At 38.4% G+C, this 23,276-nt stretch overlaps 2 protein-coding genes across 2 annotated transcripts; both read right to left on the reverse strand.

The window, feature by feature from the left end:
• Positions 1-1,772: 1,772 nt before the first annotated feature.
• LOC139739835 (UDP-glucuronosyltransferase 1-2-like) lies at positions 1,773-6,051 on the reverse strand. Its single transcript, XM_071650430.1, has 4 exons — positions 5,074-6,051; positions 3,929-4,094; positions 2,701-2,920; positions 1,773-2,120 (listed from the first exon to the last, which is right to left on the reverse strand). The coding sequence occupies exons 1-4, from the start codon at positions 6,049-6,051 to the stop codon at positions 1,841-1,843; spliced, it is 1,644 nt and encodes a 547-aa protein (XP_071506531.1). The 3' UTR covers positions 1,773-1,840.
• Positions 6,052-8,775: 2,724 nt separating this feature from the next.
• On the reverse strand, positions 8,776-14,488 carry LOC139739840 (UDP-glucuronosyltransferase 1A10-like). Its single transcript, XM_071650434.1, has 4 exons — positions 13,819-14,488; positions 12,425-12,590; positions 10,726-10,945; positions 8,776-9,712 (listed from the first exon to the last, which is right to left on the reverse strand). The coding sequence occupies exons 1-4, from the start codon at positions 14,479-14,481 to the stop codon at positions 9,433-9,435; spliced, it is 1,329 nt and encodes a 442-aa protein (XP_071506535.1). The 5' UTR covers positions 14,482-14,488; the 3' UTR covers positions 8,776-9,432.
• Between the last annotated feature and the right edge of the window lie 8,788 nt (positions 14,489-23,276).

Here is a 23,276-nt window from a genome sequence, read left to right on the forward strand (position 1 = left end):
CGCCAGTGTGATGTAAGGAGCAGCATTAAAAAATGTGGCAGCTACTCCACACTGGGTGAAATGAAACTGATCGAATTGCGGTCAAATGTATTTGCAGTCCAATGCTATTCTTCAAAAAGTACTCTTTGGTCGAACTATGGCATATCTCTTTCTTTTACTTGCGCATTGGCGTATTTCAGCTAACTTACCAACAAAATGGTTCAATTTTGACTTTGTTGACAGCAGAACCGTTTTTTTTTGGGGGGGGGGGGGGTGCTGGAGAGTTAGACAAAATTGGATTCAATTCAGTCCTTGATAATTACTCGTTTTCGTTTCTGTACATTAGATACAATTGTAACTGTTATGCTCACATATAAATTCAAAATGACATCCTATTCTGCAGCTGTTACGTGGACGACGATCTTATTCTGGTCCTGTATGGCCCCAGTACCCTTTAAGTGGAAGTAAAGTCCTCTCCCAAGCTTCATTTATCACGATCAAGCAAATACATGTACAGTGGACTCCCGTTATAACGAAGTCCTCGGGACCGGCAGTTTTATTTCGTTATATCGAAAATTCGTTATAACCGAACAAATAAACGTTAGAAAAAGGAAAAACATAGGGAGGATATAATGTTACGGCCAGAATTCTTATTTCGTTTTAACCGGAATTTCGTTATAATCATGTTCTTTATAACGGAATTGCACTGTATTGCGAAGAAGAGGGTGGGGGGAGGGGGGCGTGTATCGGAGGAGAGAGAGAGAGCAAAGGAGATGGGGGAAACTTTTATCCCCGATGGTGACATTATTCTTATCTCTTACCCCTTGCAGGGCGCTCATTATCCATGAGAAGGCGAAAAAGCATTGGCAACTATCAATGCATGTCGTTTCAGGAAATCATTTGACGCCAAAATGGTAGCATCCCCTCCCCCGTTGGTCTACAGTTCGTTCCTTTCATAATGTCACACAGCATGCAACTTACTCTTAAATCATGATATATCATTTTTCTGTGGGGGGGGGGGGGGGGGAGGGGAGGTGGAGAGGGTGTAGGGCACCACTGATCCGCAGCCCCCCCCCCCCTAGAAAAAACGTTAGGAAGACTCCTTCCGCTGAATTATGGAAAGCACAGTACTTGCTATTTGTGAGGGGAGGATCATTTGTGAAAGTTTGTGTTATATACACATACATACACAAACGACTCAAAGACACACATAATAAATTCGCTGAATTGGTGTGTCATATTGCATTTTAATCGAAAGTATTTGCAAAGTCCCGTGGACCCCAATTTTACAACATAGCCCACAAACAATAAATTTAATGTTGTATACACAATTTCATTCGCTTTTGTAGAAAAACTCCATTCCATCCTCAAGCTGACGTTGATAAGAGGAGCAAAGTGTAAAGGGGGTGTCATAATTTCACTGAACACCGGACTCGAGTGATTAAGATTTCTGAGCAATTTTAGTATTTAAGACACGGAAACAGTGTGATGCCATTAATTTCACTTCCACTGGTTCGTGCGTAGATATCATTTTGTGAGTTCTACGTAAAATAGATAACAAAAATTTTCTGTCAAAATACACAAGAATTAATCAAAGTGATACTTGTTGTCTAAGTTATCTAGACTGTTCCTTGCCCACTAAGATATTGCCAAACAAGAACAAATAACAAAATACAAACAGAAATAATCATTACTTTTAAAAAGAAACGTCAAAGCCTAAATAGGAGAGGCTACCACTTTATGCAGGTGCATACCCCCCCCCCCCCCAAAAAAAAAAAAATGTTTCCGTGTAATTTTGTTCGTTTTTACCCCTTTCTTCAAAATGCACTGAAAAATTAAGTGGAAGCTCAGTTCAAAGATGTCAATCGGTTTTACTTTTATGGTGCTTTCGTTTGCATAACATTCGACAGCATGCTGCTAACAATATGTAAGACAGGTACGACCATGCTACAACGACTACGATGAGGAAGGCGATGACGTCCAGAGAATGGAGCTGAATGAAGCCCATCTCGGTTGCTCGTAATCGGAGATGGTCGCCGCCGAACTTGACCACGTGCTCAATCCAGAAGACTGCCGTGTCCAGCGGACTGGCCATCCGATCCCGCAGAATTGCCGAAGCTCTCATTGTATTTTCTTTGTAACTATAGAAGAGATAAAAATGGAATTTCATGATCGTATATAATTGCAACTCTATAGAGATTTGCGCCCTATTTCATAAAGACATTACATTTAAAAATTATTTTTTTTATGTTGCGATGATGCAGTTTCTGTGCAGTTCAACTTCAATTACTCCATACCGAGTGGGTGTTTCCTTGAGGCTGACACTATGTATAGTAACTGCCGCCATAACTGCAGTTTTTAACGTTATAAATCTTTTCTTACAAATTGGACCATGAAGATACAGCTGTATACATCAGAAGAAATGAAATACACACTTGCACATAATTTATACACAAAAAGAAACGATAACAAACATGACGCTCCTTTCTATGTTTCTTCCGTGTCTTTCATACATCCACAATGGATGTTAAATGGAGAGAAACCAATGAACACTAATATTATCATCGCAATCATCATCATTGAGAGCACTGACATAGTGCGTCTGCTTACAGAAAACGGACTATGATGTACTAAATATTCAAGGATTGGTCATTTTCAGAAGCAAAGAAAAACTTTTGGAACTTCTTAAGAACCAGACTATCAATTCAGATCATAGCATACCTTGGCGTCTCCAGAATCTCGTGGACGGTTCGACGAAATTTCTCTTCGTCAAGATCGCCCAGATTCAGTGTGAGACCCATTCCTTTCGCTGCTACCAGGTGAGCGTTGACTGGCTGGTCCCCCGCCAGTGGCATGATAAGCATGGGTACGCCGCAGTGGATGGCCTCATGTACGCCTCCGGCGCCACCGTGGTAGATCAGCAGACGAGCTCCAGGGCGCGCTGTTACACGGGAGACACACATCGGGGGCACAAGATCGGAAAGAATAGAGATCAAAACTCATTAATATTTGACCATGGGTGCAAGGCTTTAGCAGCAGAATATCTTCATAATAATGACCTATATGCACTTGTATCTACTTCACCTTCATTATTGGTTTGAGAGACAAATAGGCGCCAAATGACACTGATGTGAAAGCAGTCCCTATTTAGATTAGACGCAAAGTCAATCATGAGCACAATTTAGTATGGATTCTGACTCGACGATTACACGTGTTTTCCGTCCAATAAAGCAAGTGACTTAAAACACACCACATTATAAGAATGAAATGTTTCACAAACGCAACGATCATGGTAATTACATTATACAGTGTAGATGAAGAGCAATCTGCTACCGAACCAAACTCTTACCATAATCAATGCATACTATATGTTCTTAGTACGACATAAAAGGTACTTTATTTTCTAGATATGAAGAGCTTTCAACCAAAACGCGCTAAATCCCTTGAAAATGATGGATTTTAGCACCTTATGAAAGCAAGTTATTCATATGTAAATTAAAAGCATTCAGTACCTCAAAGTTCGAATGAATCAGAAAACTGGATTTTGAACTCACGTCATGAGATGTTCCGCCGATGAAGAAACAGCTTCACTTGGCGTTCTTCCAGTTTTCTGATTCATTAAAAAGAATAGTTGTAGAGTACTGCGACTAGGTAAATAACTACCCAAGAAGGCACCGTATGCCGTATATTTACATAACATTCATTCGTGAAAATTTTCTTTACAACAAAACGTTGAACTTTCGACCTATAGCTGATATTGTCCAAGAAAAAAAAATAACTCTTTACTATATCTATCTTTATATGTATAGAATACTGTAAGAGCAATGTGAAGTCACGTGAAGATGATGAAATCGAGTAATGGTCTCCAAACACTCTATAGGCATTGCATCATAACGCTGAGATAATAAAAGTTGATATGGTACCGACAAAAAAAAAAAAAAAAGATTACCCAGCAGATCACGTTGAGGCAGCCAATCAACAATCAGAGTGTTGTTGCCAAGGTAACGAGGTTTAGGACCGATATACCTCCAAATAATTCTTTGCGGCAGCTCGCTCAAAACTTTTGATATTGCATCAGTCAAAGGCTGGTTGTTCAAGGACACAGTCATAGAGCCCTGGAGGTGGACAGAAAAACAGGAAACACTAAAATGCATCAAGAGTCAAAGAGTGATGTACACTATTGCAATGAATTTAATGCGACAAAGATACCCCTTCTCTCTCTATCTGTTGATAGTCATAATGGCATATAATTATGAGTGGTTCACAAGTTACAAGCATGCTTTTCAGTGGACATCTCAATTCTTTCTTTTTTTTTTCTCCAGACATAACTTTGTATTTTGCCGGTATATATGTATAATATCGTATTTGTTAACCATTATCTACCGTGTAAAGTCGAATACATGCCTATGTTATATCTTCTGATTCATTTCGTGTTATGTTTGCCGAAAAGAAAGAATGAAATAAATGAAATGAATGAAATGAAATATATATATATATATATATATATATGACATGATGTTATGCAACAACAAGCAACAAGCAACAACAAGCAAAACACACGTCTGTCAAGCAGGTGACTATACACTTGGAAGTATTGCTATATGAATAATATTTTAGGTGTTCGCAAAAACAGGTAATTTGGTCCATTTTTGAAGATTTTGAAGTACGGTCTCTGTCATAAAGTACAAAATAATACCTTTTAAATGATATATTGGTCATTACATATAAAGGTACATTTTTGAAGTTATGGTCAAAAGAAGCGAAAATGTTCTTATTATTCTCTTTATTTTTCATGACCTTGAATCGCAAATATTTCCATTTGGCAAAATGGACTTATCGGTTTTTGCGAACAAACTCTTCGTTTGTTTCTGTTTGTCATATTTCTCTTATTTGGTGATAATTATGTCCGTACTGTATAAAGGTTCATTATTTACAGTAACTATATAGCTCATGCTGAAATCACACTGAACTCATGTTTATTACTTCATTATTGTTTGATTTGTTAAGCTCAAGACTTCTAGAAATGATTTTCTTCCTTAGAGTCAAAGAAGATATTAAGATTAGTACGATTTCAAATAATGGATTGTGACTTACTAGTGTGAATAGTATAAAACCGTGTTCCTTCGAGCCCTCGACGAATTTTTGAAGATCTTTAGGAAGAGGCTTTGGGTCTTTGATTGTTGCACCTGTAATATCGATCCAATTTGGAGATCTCGGTCGCGGATATTCTAGGGCCATAGTTGAATGACAAAGCCACAACGCTGCTCTAGCCAGGAAATCTCTTGGGCTGAGATCGGGTCGGATACCGTACGTCGTCTGCAGCTGGGCAATTGGGCGGTAGGCCAAGATGTAATCTAAGAAAGGTTGAATGGTGTTGGAGGCTACCAAATTCAACAGGCGTTCGATGAAGCTCATCTGATCGGAGAGATTAGGATGGGCGAAGCTAAACGGGACGTAGGACAGCGGCGTCGGGATACTCATGTGTCCCTCGTGCCACACGGGCGATCGTCGTGAGCCTAGTACTACGACGAACGGCACATCGAGGTAAGCCGCTACCACAATATCACACGCATCTACGACGGGTGACGTAAGTACCAGGTCAATATCTGCATCTTTTAGCCTTTTTAGCGTCTCTTTGTGCTCAAAGAGTTCGAAGCACCCAAAGGTTCGCATTTCCCATGCTAGTCGGAGCCGCTCATCACGCAGGATTTCCGTGAATGACATACTGGCCATGCTAGAAGCTCCTGTGGCTTTGAGATCATTGATGATCTTCAGTTGTTCGTCCGTTTTTGAGTTCGGGTAGGTGATGTTGCTGGAGTAAGAGTTTGACACGAAGCCTTTGGTGCCAATCTTATCCATGAGAAGGAGAGTCACGTGATGTCCCCTCTCAATCAGAGCCTGGGTAACGTGACTGAGACCCATGTAGTGGCTCGGCATAGAGAACAGACTCGTCCTAGCAAGCAAAATATTGGCGCCCGACGAAGCAGGCACCAAAGCGTAGAGAATAGTAACGAGGAGAGCTGGTGTAAGCCATGGCTTGGAACATGAAGAGTTAGGCGACAAACATCTCATGTTGACAAATGAAACGGATGCACGGTACGACGACAAGGCGTTGACAGGAAGAATATGCAATTTAGCACTCGGTTATGTAGGACCATACACGTATCTGTCCGCCCTTTTCGATTCTTTCTTAAATGCAGCGCTAGTCCATCAGTAGGTTTCACTAGTCTTGTGAAGATAATGAATCCGGTTGGCTAACAGAAGCACTGCTAATGTTCGACCACGGAGCTACTCTATTGTATGCATTCAACGGTCGACAGACCAAGCACCTACGGAAAAGCCTTTTGAATGGTAGGTCAAACGAGTACTATGCAGAATGAATCAATGTGGTTCGGACAGTGTTAATACACTGTTCTAGCACACTGAAGGGGTATATACTTCATTGTATACGAAAGGCGCAAAATCTATTAAGAAAAGGTAGGCGTGGCTAGGAAATGAGACGTGGGTTTGGATTAAACCCACGGGATTGCCGTGGGGGGGGGGGGCGGCTTTAATGTAAAGCGGACTTTGCAAAAGGGACGAGTATGCTTCACTCAGTGCTCTCCACAATGTTTAAAAAAGTGTGCCTCACGAAGCCTGTTGAATACTATAATAGTTGAATATACCCCAGTGATGTATTCCGTTATATAATACAAATTTGTCGTTTCACACGTGAGTTTTGTAAACTATGTTATGTCAATATAAATGTACTTTTTATATACAAATCGTATCGACCTGTTTTGGGGGAGGTTTTTTGGAGATGAAGTAAGATGAATGATTTGTCTGTAAATCAGGTCTTTAGATATTTTGTTTGAAAAACGTCATGATAAATGATCATTGCAATTAGAAACCGGAGTGAAATAAGGTAATAATAAGTATTGGTATTCGTATAGACAACTGAAAACTGTAACAAGCAGTTTCGCATTTGTTACTTAGGAAGGCAACCCCTTTGCTGAATTAGAATGACTATTCATTTCATAAGGTTGAACAACAATTTCATGACAAAATAGACAGAAAACCAGACCACAGAATATCAAGGTTTGAGTAGGACTTATAATTAAATTAACAAGCTTGCCTGGATTAGGCTGTATCACAACATCGTTTTGTTTTTGTTTTTGTTTTTGTTTTTTGCTATAGGCCTATCCAATCCCATTGGTAACCGAACAGTAAATTGACCAGTTTGTTCATTGCGCTTAAGCTTGGAGTATATTTTGGCTGAACATTGTAGGTCCCTATCCTTGCTCTTTTGATGTCTTCTCTTATTTTGAATGTAAAAGAAGTGAAAAGCATGAACAGAATGAAAGAAGAGAACGTTAGGAACGTTGACATCATTACAGTCGAGGTCATCCCACGACACCTACGAGTCATACGACCTCAGAGCTAGACAATGAAAAAAAAAATAGCGAATCACACAGCCTATACGAGCACGTGATGGAAATCGGACAGCTAGCAAGACACCCCGTGATAAAATCCCAAGCTTGTGGACCTTTTGATTTTTTTAACCTATTATGATACTGTTTAGTGTCGAGCTCTTAGGTCTAGTTAGCCTAGTGTTGAGCTCTTAGACATTATTTGCTTATGGTGTCAGAGCTCGTAGTGAGCACCCTCGGAGTTCAGCACTGGTCTATAAATAGTGAGTTCATTGGATAGACCAATGTCTTACACAAACATATGTTGTGTAAGTGTGGGCGCAAACGCAATGCCCCCATAATGCTTTGTATATATCCGCATCGATCGAATTTTATCTTCGATTGAACACACACTTTAATTGAACAGACTTCTGTGATAACATTCACAAACATTCTTAAACTCTGTTGAATAACGACAGCATTCAAGACCCACAGCAAGAGCCATCAGAGAGCTATAAGGCAGAGGTAACATGGCAACCTACTGGGAGTGCATGATCAGAAAAAAAAAAAACTTCGTCATGGTATGCTATCAAAAGCAAATACTTAATTTCGATTGCCTCTTTCATGGATTGTGAAGGTATTGAGGAAATCCTGTTTACTAGATAAACGGATACACGTACACTCACGCCTGCTCCTACTGACACACAGACAGAGAAAGGGCGGGGGGGGGGGGGCGAATACGTATCAGTGGCGGATCCAAAGGGGAGCGCACCAGGCACGCGCTTCTTCTTCTTTTTTTTTTTTGTTAAAACGAAAGGATTAAAAAGAAAATATGAGATAAAACCAGGAAGTAGCACCAGAAATATTGTTTGCGCCCCATCCCCTTTACGGAATTCCTGGATCCGCCCCTGCATGATACTGTGTGCATGGATATCATTATTCGTCGCACAGTTGGGTAATTCCATTGCTGCACCATTTGTAACATTATTCTTATCTTACCCATACACACTGCAGGGCTCTCGGACAAAATGGTAGCGGTTTTTTTTTTCTTCCCTTGGTCTATTGCGTTCCCCATCATTATTTGGCACAACATATGTGACATACCCTGAAATCACAAGTTTGTTTTTTTTTATTTTTTTTTTTTTTTTTTTGGGGGGGGGGGAGGGGAAGGGGGGTGTAAGGTACCAGTGACCCGCAGCCCGTCCTCACCCCCTTCACCTTAGAAAAAAATCGAAAAAAGAAAACGTGCCGCTTCCCATGTATTCTTGAGAAGACAGTCCTGTCCTTGCAGTTGTGAGGGGAGGATCATTTGAATTTTTTTTTTCATACACACACAGTGCACATACACAAACAACTTTCAGATACACATTATGACACAAACAAAAATACTCTGAATTGGCGTGTCATATTGCATTTTAATTGAAAGTATTTTCATAGTTCAATTGAACAGAATTTACAACACAGTCCACAAACAATACGTTTACTGTTTAAAAAAGAATAATTCCTTTGTTTTTATATAAAAACTTCGATCCATCAACTAGCTGAGCTAGGTTGGTAAGAAGAGCAAAGTGAATGGGGTCTCATAATTTCACTTAAAGTGCACTCGATCAGTTAAGATTTTTGATGAGTTTCACTATTTAACACACTTTCGCGAAAGAGTGTGATAGATCAACGCAGGTGAGTGATAACATATATTTCACTTCCACAGGTCTGTGCAAACAAATTATCTCGGAGTTTTACTTTATTGTCAACAAATCAAAACCTATAACTAATTACTAAAAGTGTTTAATGTTTCTCGAATACACGTGAAAAGGAAAACAAATATTTCAGTTTGTTTGCAAACAAATAGGAGTCAAAGGGGGCTATACATCATCTCATTAGCTCATTTCCAACAGGTGTGATCACTATGAGCGTAAATGTGACAACACTATTTTGAAAGTGTTAAATTCCATACCTGTTTCAATTCTCGTCTGCTTAGATGGAAGTTTCTGTATAATTTTTATTAGTCTTTATTTCTTTCTTCAAAATGCACTTAGGCATGACGTGGAAGCTCATTTCAAAGGCGTCAGTCGGTTTTGTCTTTGTGGCCTTTCCGTTTGCACAACATTCGGCAGCAAGTTGCTAACAAGATGTAAGACAGGTACGACCATGCAACAACGACTACGACGAGGAAGGCGATGACGTCCAGAGAATGAAGTTGAATGAGGCCCATCTCTGCCGCTCGTAGACGAAGATGGTCGCCGCCGAATTTGACCACGTGCTCAATCCAGAAGACCGCCGTGTCCAGCGGGTTGGCCATCCGATCCCGCAGAATGGCCGAAGCTCTCATTGCATTCTCTTTGTAACTAGAAGAGATAAATAAGGGAACTTCATTGTCGTATACAGATACTCGCAACTCTAGAGATTCCATCCTAATGCACAAAGACATTACATGTAATGTAATTTTCTATGTTGCGATGATTGCAATTACTGTGCAGTGCAATTTCAACTACTCCCAACTGAGTTTTCATTTCCTTACATAGTAACTGCCATAGTTTTGGACATCACAGACATTATTAAATGAACTATTAAATGAACTATAAAGATATCTACTGCACAATAAATGAAACACACACACACACACACACTGCACACAATAACATACACGATGCTCCTCTCTCCTATATTTCTTCCTTACCGTTCATACATAATGGACACTTGAGAGAAACTGTCACGAATCTACATCATTCAGTCCTCGGGGTCTGTAACTAGCCAGCAAAAGTATTACAGAATCACAACTGAACTAAGTTATTGTTCAACACATTGATGAAACTAACTCTAACATCACATTCTATCTTTGCTAAGACTTTCCGATGAGAAACAAACAATCTTCAGTTCATTATTTAAGTTAACTTACACATGATTTTATGTACTGTAATGTAAAGTTCTCCTTTTTTCCACCAGAAATTTTCCTTGTCAAACAAATTGTTGACGTTTTATCATGACACAATCACATAATGGATGCACTGCGCTCCGAACTGGCGAAAAAAAAAAATGGTAGAGGCGATACACTTCGCTCCTCTTATTGTCGTTATCACTTCATCATTATCGTGCATGATTATCATAGTGCAGTGCATTAGCAGATAAAAATATTTAATGATGCTGATTGTTATCACGTATAAGATGGTATCATTAACATCAATTTATCATTATCAATCAACATCGAGTGGACTGTATTGAAACACTTGCTTACAGGAAATGGATTATCATGTACTATATGAAATATACAAGAATTTACATTGCTATTTTCAGAAGTAGAGGGAAAGCTTTGGACTGTCTTTTAAACAACCAGACTTCTTTCTTAGCATGCTTGGCATACCTTGGCGTTTCTAGAATCTCGTGGACGGTTCGACGAAACTTCTCTTCGTCAAGATCGCCCAGGTTCAGTGTGAGACCCATTCCTTTCGCTGCTACCAGGTGAGCGTTGACTGGCTGGTCCCCTGCCAGTGGCATGAGAAGCATGGGTACGCCGCAGTGAATGGCCTCATGTACCCCTCCGCCGCCAGCGTGGTAGATCAGCAGACGAACGCTAGGGTGCGCTGTTTCAACAATGGCACGAGATCGGGTAAAAGAGAGGTGAACATTTTTATAATCATTACAATGCAAGTACCTCACTCACTTTGAATATGTGGTTACAGTCCATCCATACAACATAATATCAAGGTTATATGCATTTAGAGTGCAGCGTCAGCATATCTCCGCATAGACAAATGGAAGTCTTTACACACGTATAGGTTATGTCTTCATGATACCGCATTTTTGTTGGTAGTACATGTAGTGGTGATTGTTGTTGAACATTGATCATAGTCAAGTGTCTCGAAATGCAAACTCAGACACACAGAAATAAAATATCTTACAAACAGACTGAGGTACAGTAGATGAAGAGCAAGATCCACAACCAAACCCAACTCTGATGACAATAAAATGCATAATATTATTACGTTATTTTCCACAAAAAGGGAGACTACACTACGTCCAGGGCCTACACAATAATATTTATTTGATGCTAACGATTATCGTTATTGTCGCCAAAGGATTCATTATGCACATTGTACGGTTAAAAATACACAGTGTATGTCCTGTAAAAACAGGAATGACTTTTATGGAACGTGCAAAAATGAAATAGAATCAATCAATCATTTTTAGTCATAATATACACATTCATATTCAAAACACACACTGGTTGTGTACATTAAATCTTGTCAGATCAGTATTAAATTCAGCATTTTGACTTTTTATAGGTGTGGAACTATTTCATAGTAAGTTTAAACATGTACCTTGGTACTTAACAAGCGACGTCATGACTGGGATTGGCAAGAGACTAGCGCTTCACGATTCGTTGTATGAACTGAGTGAAATCTGACAAGGGATTTCACTTAGGAGTTCGGTCGTCGCAGCTAAACACACACAAGCACACTAAGATGAACTTATCATTAGAATTTCAAGTGAAACGGAATCGGAAAGATGGTGTGATCAAAATATTCAAGGCATGTTCCAAGACGCCATCATACAGATATTGTCATTACCTTGATTGTACCATACGTCCCCCAAAAGATATTACAACAGAACCCTCCGCAATGATAACTTTAAAAATAGTGAATCAATCCAAATACAATATCAGGGTACGAAACTATAACTCATTGCCCACATCTTACAGAAAACCACATTCGATTTGCTTCAGTGGTCAAAGAGAAATGATGAATTTTGTAGAGCGTGTCAGGAATCTCTTCCCTCTAAGTTCTGTCTATTGTGTTCACACACAAGAGCATCCAAGTGCTAAACTTGGAAGAATCAGACTCGTGACATGCTGTACAACAATCCACATTTCTCTGTGACCGCTTAACCAAACTGAATGGAGTTTTCTGAAAAATAGAGCTTAGATGTTATATGTTAAGACCCTGAAGTAGCATTTAGACAGCTTAACCATATTGGATGTTATCAATGCGAAAATCTGATTGTAATTTTTTGCGACATACTGTATATAAGATTATATCAGCAAAAATAAATATGTTCATTACCGAGCAAATCACGTTGAGGCAGCCAATCAACAATACGAGTGTTGTTTCCAAGGTAACGAGGTTTCGGGCCGATATGCCTCCAAATGATTCCTTGAGGCAGCTCTCCCAAGACTTTTGATATTGTATCGGTCATTAGCTGGTTGCCTAAGGACACAGTCATAGAACCCTGAGGGAGAAACGAAAACAGGAAATATACGACGCCGTACATGCATCACTGGTAATGAAGGCTGAATGAATTTACGTAACAGAGAGCTAACATCTCTATCTCTCTCTGTTAATATACATGTAGATTATAACAAGAGCTTGCTTCCAAAAGGCGCTATCATTTTTCAATGGATTTAGTGCCTTTTGGAAGCAAGCTCTTCATATAATATATATATATATATATATATATATATATATATACATATATATTATAATATATACACAAACACACACACATATATATTATATATATATATATATACATATTATATCATATATTATACGTATATACAATATAATACTGTATATCAATTTATACATCTCATCAGGATCTACCTACAGGAAACATTGTATGGAAAATATAAACAAAGCAGTGTCGGCAGTAAAGCATGGATTGGAATGGAATTTGATATTATTGAAAACGTTAAGGAGACATGAACTAGATATATCCTTAATGTCTAGTGTCTCCTTAACATGATAATGATCAAACACTGTCTTCCTGAAGCTTGATCCACTGTCATACACACAACATATACATTATTGTGAACACGTTGGCTTTCTTCACCGCCGCTTTCTGCAACACACTATCACCACTGACGTCTTGTATCAGAATAAAGATCGGTGTTGAGGTGTGAATTTTCTTCAATTTGTCTCTGGCCATTACAAATGAAATTGGTAACTTGTCGCTGCCCGGGAAGCAGTAGATGACAGGCTCATGTCCCGTGGTTCCCTTTTAACTTTCCGATATGTTTGTTAGATTACAGATAAGCAGATGCGATCTTACAAATTTCATTTGTAGAGGGGAACAAATTGAAGAGAATTCACACCTATACAATCACCCCTCGTCTCTTGCTTTCAAAGATTGGTGTTGTCGAGTATTATGTCTACAATGAAAAGGTTATTATAGATAGTATATGAATTTGCTTTCTGCATATAATATGAAAAGGAGAATTCCTTAAATTCAGGTCTAGATTTGGGTATATGAAATTAACACGAAAAAGGTATACCGAGCTGGTGGTTTAGGTAGCAGAATGTAAGAATGTATGGTAGTGATACAAAAAGGTGTAACAACACACTAGGACAGACCATTCAGAGTCGACCAAGATAACAAGATTCATTCGATCGACCAGGGGGTTGTCTCTCCCCCTTCCTAGTTTGACATCAAGACAATGAATAGAAATGTGACTTACAAGTGTGAATACAATAAAACCGTGTTCCTTCGAGCCCTCGACGAATTCTTCAAGATCTTTAGGAAGAGGCTTTGGGTCTTTGATTGTAGCACCTGTTATGTCGATCCAATTTGGAGACCTCGGTCGCGGGTATTCAAGGGCCACTGTTGAATGACAAAGCCACAACGCTGCTCTAGCCATGAAATCTCTTGGGCTGAGATCGGGTCGGATACCGTACGTCGTCTGCAGCTGGGCAATTGGACGGTAGGCCAACAAGTATTCGGAAAACGGGTGAACGGTGTAGGATACTATCACATTCAGCAGGCGTTCAGTGAAACTCATCTGGTCCGAGAGGTTAGGAAGAATAAAGCTAAAGGGTACGTAGGACAGCGGTGTCGGGATACCCATGTGTCCCTCGTGCCATACGGGCGCTCGTCGGGCGCCCAGTACTACGACGAACGGCACATCGAGGTAAGCCGCAACCACAATATCACAAACGTCCACAACAGGCGTTGTAAGTACCAAGTCAATATCTGCATGTTTTAGCCTTTCTAATGTCTCTTCGTGTTTAAAAAGTTCGAAGCACCCTAATGACATCATTCCCCATGCGAGCCGGAGTCGCTCATCACGCAGGATTTCCGTCAATGTCATATTGGCAAGACTGGATGCTCCTGTGGACATCATGTTATTAAAAATCTTTATACCAAAGCGGAGAGACTAATAACGAGGAGAACCAGCGCAAGCCATGGCCGATGAGAAAATGAAGAATTAGGCCTACCAGTATGTGGCAGAATTCTCATGTTGACAGATGAAACGATGGTAAGATCAGAAATAATCATCAGCAAGACATTAGTAGAACAGCGTGCAATTTCCCATTAGGTAGGTTATTTGTCCGCCAGCCCGTGTCGATCGAATCTTTCTTATGATAGGCCTATAGCGTGAGTAAAATAATAACGAATTGAAATCTAGTTTGCTGTTAACAGAACCACTGCCCTTAATGTTCAATGCATCAAACGACACGCTACATATACAGTAGTATACCTTTCGAATGGTACGTAGGTCCAACGAGCAGCAAAGTGAGTCAATGAAATAAAACCGTGTTCATGCGAGCAAACTGGTAGAGGTCAAAGTCGTGCACGATCAAAACAGATTGCGAAAGTTCAGTACAACGTACACAAGGCGTCACATTATCAGGAAAAAGTAGGCGTGGACAAGATGCATGGATGGGTTACAGAGAAACCCGCGGGAACCAAACTCTTTGTCGTTGTAAACCGATATGAAATTTGTGTGTAATACTGTCGTTTGGTATTCGTGTGGGCACCCAAAATTTACTTTTAGTTTTATTTTGCTAATGATGAATTACACTTTCAAGAGAAAATGGTCGATAAACCAGACCAAAAAACAATCAAGGATTCAAAGCGACCTCTGTAATTAAACAAGCCGGCTTTACACATGATTTTTATGACTATAGGCTCTATCATAATTATTTCTCTTTATCCATCTTTTTATCCGAGCATTCGTGTTATTGACCAGTTTGTTTAGTGCATTGTTGCATACACGAGAAGAGAAGATGGGTAAGACTTTTGTAGCCAATTCAGACTGGGAAAAGGGAACACCGATCGAATTGCGATTGTTCTCATCCATTGCTAATCTTCAAGGTTACAACTCTTTGGCCAAAGTATCAGCTTCTCCTTTTCTTTGGAGTATTTGCGTATATTTTAATGTTGCTAAAAGCAAAATGCTTCAATTCTGGCTTACTTTTGCAGTTATGCGAATTGATGGTGATGTACAAAGAAACAAATTTGACTTTAACACCAGCAGAATTTATGAATACTGTATTTAGTATTCAATGTCTCAGATTTGTGGGCACGTTCAATGTTGGAACAATTTCATTCTAAAATAGCCACAAGGAAATAAAAGTACTATCCTAGTATAGTGGAGCTGTCACTTTCCGCGTTTTGATAAACTGAATATTCTCGTTTGATATTTTCCCGGCCAGTTTCGCACTTTTGTCAGTCCATTATAAAAGGTTTATTCCATAGCTAAAAAAAAAAAAAAAATCTTTATCGTCAAGTCTCTCTTTCAAAATTGCAACTTGTCTGTTATGTTAGCACTTCGATTAATGAAATTTGCATATGTGGCTTTCGAATGAGTAAAAAGTGTTTTCAAATTGGCAGGTACCCTACATTTATTCAAATTCGCCATCACTGGCCGAAAAGGGTATTTGAATCATTCAATTTCGCGAATTAGCAGTCAAATTCCAAAATATATTCATTCAAATTAACGTCATGTTATTTCTATTTTTGTAAAGGTGAGAACATTTAAATGTGTATTTTGATGTGACTTTTTGTTTCATCCACACGCTGTTAAGCAGTGAAAGTATCATATTTTTGACCTTATATAACTCGAATTTGTTGTCCTGTACCACCCATTTTCTTCCATACATGTCATTATAGGCCTGCATGTACCATTACTACAGATTAGCTTCATCTTCTTACAGTCACGGCAGAACAAGTTAGACACAGACGTATATCTCAAGAAGAGAGAGAAAAAAATTACAGAAACATTTGCGGATCATAAACTAGACTACGTAGAACTGGCCGACACATTCGGAAATAACGGCCAGATAAGTTGTGGACACATGCATTATCTTCGGACTTGGAGAATCAATAAACACATCGGGAGGAAAAGAAACTCTTGCCAAAATCTGTAAAAATGAATACGAAAACATAAAATGTAATGCTGCTTACAAAACAATTTTGATGAAAGAGAATAGATAAAGAAACAAAGCATGTCTGCTAAATTGACTGCAAAGCACCACATTTAATTGGATGCCCCAAAAGGAATTCGAGTGAACGAGCACAGCGTATACGTGACCACGTGACTATATCATTTTAAATTGAATGAACAAATAGTGAAATGATGCCTGTTTTACGAATTTCAGTTGGAAAAGTGTTTATTCGAAAGATGGTAAAGGTAAATCGAATGCTCCAAAATGAATTTGAATGAAGAGATCATAAAATTGTATTGCCGAACAAGTCATTTACGCTAGATTTCGCTATAAAATTAAATGCAGCCGATAAGGAAATGGACTGAAAGTGCCAAATGGTGAGGCCACATGTAAGTCATTGCTCAACGCAGCAGGAACAGTACACATCTACTCGTTTTTGTCGAGATATGTTTTACCATCGGGGTAGAAAATAAACTATAGTCAGTGACAATAATGACTAACAGTGTTACAATTTGATTGCTCTTTACCTTTTCTGGAAATGCGGAAAGATTGGAGTGAAATAGTACCACGGCGAGATTTGCGCGATTTGTTTCCCTTTCAACTACTGAAGTTCTTTTTATTTCGAGTATCAGGGGTGTTTTGTCGGTTTCATGTATCGAGAGGGGGAAGGAGCTGAAACGAGCTACTGAAATAAAGCGATCCTAATACAAGGTTGGTCCCCCCCCCCCCCCAAATCACAATCGACAATACAAAATTGAACGCTTCCCTCACACTCTCTCTCGCGCTCCATTGTGCCCCGTTTCCTTTGTCTGATTGCGGTTGTGTATGGAACGCTATGTGCTAGACGCATGATAATAACCCAACTTCGGGACTACAAAGGAGGTCTCGGTCCGGTCATACCTACCCCTTTCTCCTTCGATACCCCCCCCCCCCCCCCATTTCTGAAATCTGTACCGCTTATCACCATCTCTGTTTCCCTTCTCTTCTCTCCTGTATCCATTCCTTTTTTTCCTTTAAAATGATTTAATTTAAATAAACTAATTGAATTTTTTGCCTAGAATGCCTCAATTATTTCCTAGGCGTGGTCGCATGGAAAAGTCTACAGGAGTGCTCTTTTGTCTTAACGCGAGCGGGATAAAAAGCCGAAAATGAAAATATAGCGTCGTTCGTACGTATGGCAGATTGTCGTTACAGCGCTCCTTGCGCATGGCAGGTTGTCATTAGGGTGTGGGAGTGCGCGTGGCAGATTGTCGCTGTAGGGTGTTCCCAGGCGCAGGGAAGTGCAGCTGTAACGACAATCTGCCATGTGCACGACCATCGTCAACATTTGCTTACCATTGACGGCAGAAATTGGTTCTGAAAGTGAATATCAATCTCTTTTTTTTTCACCCAAGGTGAAGCAGTAGTCCTATCCTGTAGCATCATGCATTAGAATACACCCAACATTCATGTTTCTTTGTCCGTTTTATTTTTTCATTTTCCTCGGATAAGAGAGTTTGACAGCCAACATTTAGCTGCAAAGCAAGTCTTCCGTTGGATCCAATTGCATGTGATTGGAGCGGATCACTTCGGCAGGTCGTACATCCTCCTTTTTACGATGAATGAAATAAGCCAGATCTTTTACGTGCATGTATGGATTGTGACTCTCGCGATCACACAAGGACCTCCATTTTAGGTTCTATACAGAGGATAGTATCCATCTATAGAGGCCTTTGGGGACGGTATGTTAAAACAAAACATTCTGTATGACTCACTGGGATTAGACTAGAATTAGAATGATTCAATTGAAAGGCAGATACACTTTACCGACTGTGCGAATTTCAGTTAATCATACTAATGATTCACGAATTCAACAAGTTAAAGTGCGTGACATATGGTAACACACCCTGGCTCCCACGGAATCAGAGAGAGAGAGAGAGAGAGAGAGAGAAAGAGAGAGAGAGGGAGAATCTGGCGAAGGAAGTACCACTGTCTGATACACATTTTTCAATTTTTAGGCCAATTTAAATTTAGTTCTATTTTTTTTTTGTCCCAATTACGAAATATAATATAATGGATATCGTTACTGGAATGAATAATAAACGCAGTGCTGGTTATAATGACATAATTGATTTTATTTCAAAGGGTATTATATCTTAAATTGCGGATCCACTTGTACATATTTTCAAAAAGTCTTTGTTATATGGCACGCATGGTGTTTTTCCTGATCAAATGAAAATTTGGTTGTCCCTTTATTTAAAAAAGGAGATGATCTTGATTTAAGTAATCACCGACCCATTTCTCTACTTTCACCCTCATTTATTCATATTTTTTTTTTCAAAATCAATATTCACAAGAACAATTCATTTTCTTAATTTTCAGAACGTTTACACAAACGCTCAGTTCGGGTTTCGTCGGAAACATAGCACTATTCACTTCTTTTGAATTTCTTTTGAAATTTATTGATAATGCCGCGCATACTATAGATAATCATTCACATCTTGTTGGTATCTTCCTGGACCTCTCAAAGGCTTTCGATACAATTAATCATGACATTGTATTTCACAAATTGTCTCATTACGGCATACGGGGGAAGGCCTTGGAGTGGTTTAGGAGTTACCTGCAAAACGGAAAACAATATGTATCTCTGAAAAAGACTAACTCAAGTCTCAAATCTATTAAAAGTGGCGTCCCTCAGGGTATATGGTAGATCCTTTACTCTTTATTGTTTATATCAATGACTTTTGCAGATCATGTGACATACTCTCATTTATACTTTTTGCTGATGATTCAAATGTTTTCTTTTACAATCAAAGCCCAGTTATTCTCTAAGACACCGTCAACTCTGAATTTAAAAAAAAAGTGACTCAGTGCAGAGGAGCTACTAAGTTAGCACTCAATCTTCAGAAAACTTAGTACACTGTATATGCTTTTTAGTTAATCAATAGAAACATTAAGAACAGCTCTTATTTTTGATGACACTCGATTAGAACGTGAATCCTACAAAAAATCCTTGGTATCACAGTTTATGACAAACTTTCGTGGAGGCCTCATATCATAAGCATAAGTGAAATGATTTCATGTAATATTGGTATTATTAATAGACTATAAAGATTTATATTCAATCGTCTTCTTAGTTAACGTTGTATTATTAACGCCCATCAAACTTGATTAGATAAATAATTGTTACAGTGGTATTGCAAAAAAAAAAACCCAAACATATATACTTCGTATCATTTGTGGGGCTTCGCCACGTTCCAATTCAGGTTCATTATTCACTTAATGTAGATTTTAAAAAATTAAAGATTTGTTTCTTTTACAACTGGGTCAGTTCATGTTCAACGACAACAGACATACTCTTCCCAACATTTTTATCCAATGTTTCCACGAAATCAACGTTTTCATGATTAACCTACTAGGTGATGTAATGAGTTTCATTTACGTCTTTTGAGAAACTTATTAGCTCAGACTATACACCGACCCTAAATTTTAGAATTCATTACGTTCTGAAATAAAAAAAGAAAAATCTCCATCGTTATGCACTTTTAAGCATAATTTTATATATTTTTTTTAATTCTTGCTGAGATGTTCATTTTCATTACCAATATAGGTTGTACAGCAAACATATAGTTCATCAGTTATTGAATTCATCATCATTACGCAATGAAAAACGGCATTACAAGCAATGAAACACGGCATCTTACTTGTATAATTTTTTACACAGCTGCGTGCAGTCACTATAGCCGCTGTCTGAAGTACTCCTCAATCCCCTCTTCTGTTTTTCTTGTTCAGCATGTAGGCATTCTCTCTCTTTCTTTCTATCTTTCCTTTCTTCCATTAATTTTGTTTTTGTCCCATTCCTTTCAATCGCACCCCCTCAGTTTAGTCATGTCATGTTGTTGTGTCTCTGTTGTTTATTTCATTTTGTTTTAATTATTTTTATGGTGTGAATTTGTAGTTGCAGTATTTTTGAAGAAATTCTTGAGTGGTCCTGCAAGCATCGCTCTTTAGCAGTGTTTACTGGACCTCTCTTTCTTTTCCCCCTCTAAACCTAACTTTGTATTTTCCGGTATGTAAACATAGTTTATCTTTATTAGTTTGTTGACTATCGTTTATTTTTCGTATTTTGTAATGTATATATGGTTATGATAGAATTCCTGATTTACTTTGTGTTATGTTTTGTGAGAAGAAAAATGAGAATGAAAGAAATGAATTTAACTGAATTAGAATAATGCGAAAGAGGCGAAACTTGGGTAGGATAAAATACCTTTCACTTGCGATGATCGCGTTCTCATTCATCCTCTTTTACAGAGTAAAAAGTCAATCAGACCAGATGAACATTTGCAAAAGTGCTTAGATAATTATACAACAAGTGGGTTGTCACTGAACCATATTTTATTCAAAATTTATGTAATTGTGTGTTATCGGTGACTCAACATTCGAAACTTCACTTGTTTTAAACTTTATATATATATATATATATATATATATATATATATATATATATGTATATATATATATATATATATATATACATATATATATATATATATATATATATATACATGTAAATATAATTATAGGCCTATATTATATACTACCTTGTGACATTCCCTTCTTCCTGTTATCGGCCACACGGTATCATGGAAAATACAAGCCGTTTTGCAAGGATTGGGCATGACCACTGCTCATTTAAATGTAAATACTTTTGGACACATCCTGTTACATCTTCCATTATATCATCAAAGATAAAAGTAAACGACTCTCATTTGAGTTCTGCTTTTATCGCAAAGATACATGGTTAGCCTTGTTTTCTTTGCAGATGTCTGGAAACTCCTTTTCGGATTATGTGCTAACGTCTTGATCACTTCCTGGTATAATGTGTTGCGTGGCCTCTGGAAGATATCGACGCCATGTTGACAGTAGGTTTTTTTTTTCACATTCTTTGCACAGAATAGGGTGAACTTTGACATTTGCGAAGAATTACTCTGCCACATATATATTGACGAACATGAAACTTTCTGTGTAGGTGTTCTGAAAATAGGCGGAAATTGAGGCCTTTAGCAACGCCTCTACTTGAAGCCAGAGACAAAAAGTTCATGAAAATGCAGCGTGATAACATTTATTTTTTATTGATACATGAAAATATTTTTTACAAAAAAAAAAAAAATCTTTTGATAGTTTACGTATCTTGTAATTCTGGGAAGGGAATTTACTGATTGGCATGCTGTAACTTTCAGTGCAAGAATATGATTTGTGTTCTGTAAGGTATAGTTTAAATCGTCGAGGCGTGGTGCGTAAAATTGTCGAGAATTTCACGGCAGAATCACGGCAAACACATATCTTGTATATGTGTAGATGCGATAGATTTGCGGTTTTCTTATCTCCCTCAAGGGCTCCTATATATCAGCCCGAGGGGAAATGCCTAAGGCAAAGGAAATGGTGTGACGCCGCAGCATGAAGACAGGGAGAAACTGATCGGCTCAAACAGCTTAAATGACAAGTTCACCTTCATATAAATGTGAATTGAGTGAAGGCGACGATGTTAGTAGAACACATCAGTGAAAGTTTGGGGAAAATCCGACAATCCATTCAAAAGTTATGAATTTTTGAAATATCTGTGCAATCACTGCTGGAGGAGAAGACTACTACAGTGTATGTTGTCACATACGTACAACGATATAAGGAAAATAAAAGAGGAATTTCACAAAACTTGACTTTTTGAATAAAGTGCACATTTCCTCAACTTGTTACTGACTTATGTTAGGGGTAATATCATTTCCCCTGACTTCTGAAAGAGAGAAGTCGAGTGTTCTTTTATTATGTGAGTAAAGTGAGAATATCTTGAATTTTCTTTATACGTTCTTTATACAGTTGTACTTATATGACATCACAAGCTATAGTAGTATTCTCATCCAGCCATGACTGAGCAGAAACTTCAAAAATTCATAACTTTTGAACGGACTGTCCGATTTTCCTCAAACTCTCATTGATGTGTTCTACTAATATTGCTGCATTCACTCAACCCACATGTCTATGAAGGTGAATTTGTCCTTTACGTTGACACCAGGTAGGCTACACGTATAGAAAGTCAAACCCCATGAAAACACATGCATACACATACTCAAACATGCACTTTGGTCCTATATTATGTGCTCGTTCATACAAGGTAGCCCCTTTCTTGTCAGCCCTGCTCCTGTACTGAAGGGTCAGTCTTACCGTTGGCATGCCCATTTGTACACCTGGGACAAGACAAAATTGCTGGTGGGATATATCTAAACCAAGCAAGGTCGAATGATTCGGACAATTATTAATACTCTTCATGATGTGCTACAAATGAAGTTTTGGACAATGTACAAATTTGTCATGCTTCTCTCTTCAAATACTCCTGAGACTTTCGTTGACTTTCGTCGACTTAATTACGCCGTTTTAATATATTAGTTCGTTGAATTAACTACTTAATTATGATTTTCAAGATTTTGAATAATTTGACACCTACCTACTTACACGAAAATAAATATATTCTATTCCCCCAAACCCTACCAATTTCGGCACAGTATCCTCAGCCTTCCAAAACCTCGGACAAACTTTTGCAAACGTGCATTTTTCTACAGGGGAGCCAAATTATATAACAGCCTTCCGTATGCTGTCCGTGACTGCAAGTCACTGAAGGATTTTAAACGGTCCCTTTTTGAATTGGTGTAATATCATCTGTGTAAACGTATTTAGATGTATATTTTTTTCTTTCTGCTACACAAGAAATGTATCT

The sequence above is a fragment of the Diadema antillarum genome, unplaced genomic scaffold, assembly GCF_040938485.1.
Source record: "Diadema antillarum isolate AM-2024a unplaced genomic scaffold, OU_Dant_1.0 seq00000820_RagTag, whole genome shotgun sequence".
NCBI classification, from domain to species: Eukaryota; Metazoa; Echinodermata; class Echinoidea; order Diadematoida; family Diadematidae; genus Diadema; species Diadema antillarum.

Bases quoted from the DNA above. Each gene is read 5' to 3' on its own strand.
- LOC139739835 (XM_071650430.1), bottom strand. From the start codon at position 6,051: ATGAGATGTTTGTCGCCTAACTCTTCATGTTCCAAGCCATGGCTTACA. The intron at 2,921-3,928 runs GTAATCTTTTTT...CCCGTGTAACAG, and splicing joins GCCTCAACGTGATCTGCTGG to CGCGCCCTGGAGCTCGTCTG. The intron at 2,121-2,700 runs GTATGCTATGAT...TCTCTTCTATAG, and splicing joins GAGATTCTGGAGACGCCAAG to TTACAAAGAAAATACAATGA.
- LOC139739840 (XM_071650434.1), bottom strand. From the start codon at position 14,481: ATGATGTCCACAGGAGCATCCAGTCTTGCCAATATGACATTGACGGAA. The intron at 12,591-13,818 runs GTAAGTCACATT...TTTCTCCCTCAG, and splicing joins GTTTTATTGTATTCACACTT to GGTTCTATGACTGTGTCCTT. The intron at 10,946-12,424 runs GTAATGAACATA...TTGTTGAAACAG, and splicing joins GCCTCAACGTGATTTGCTCG to CGCACCCTAGCGTTCGTCTG.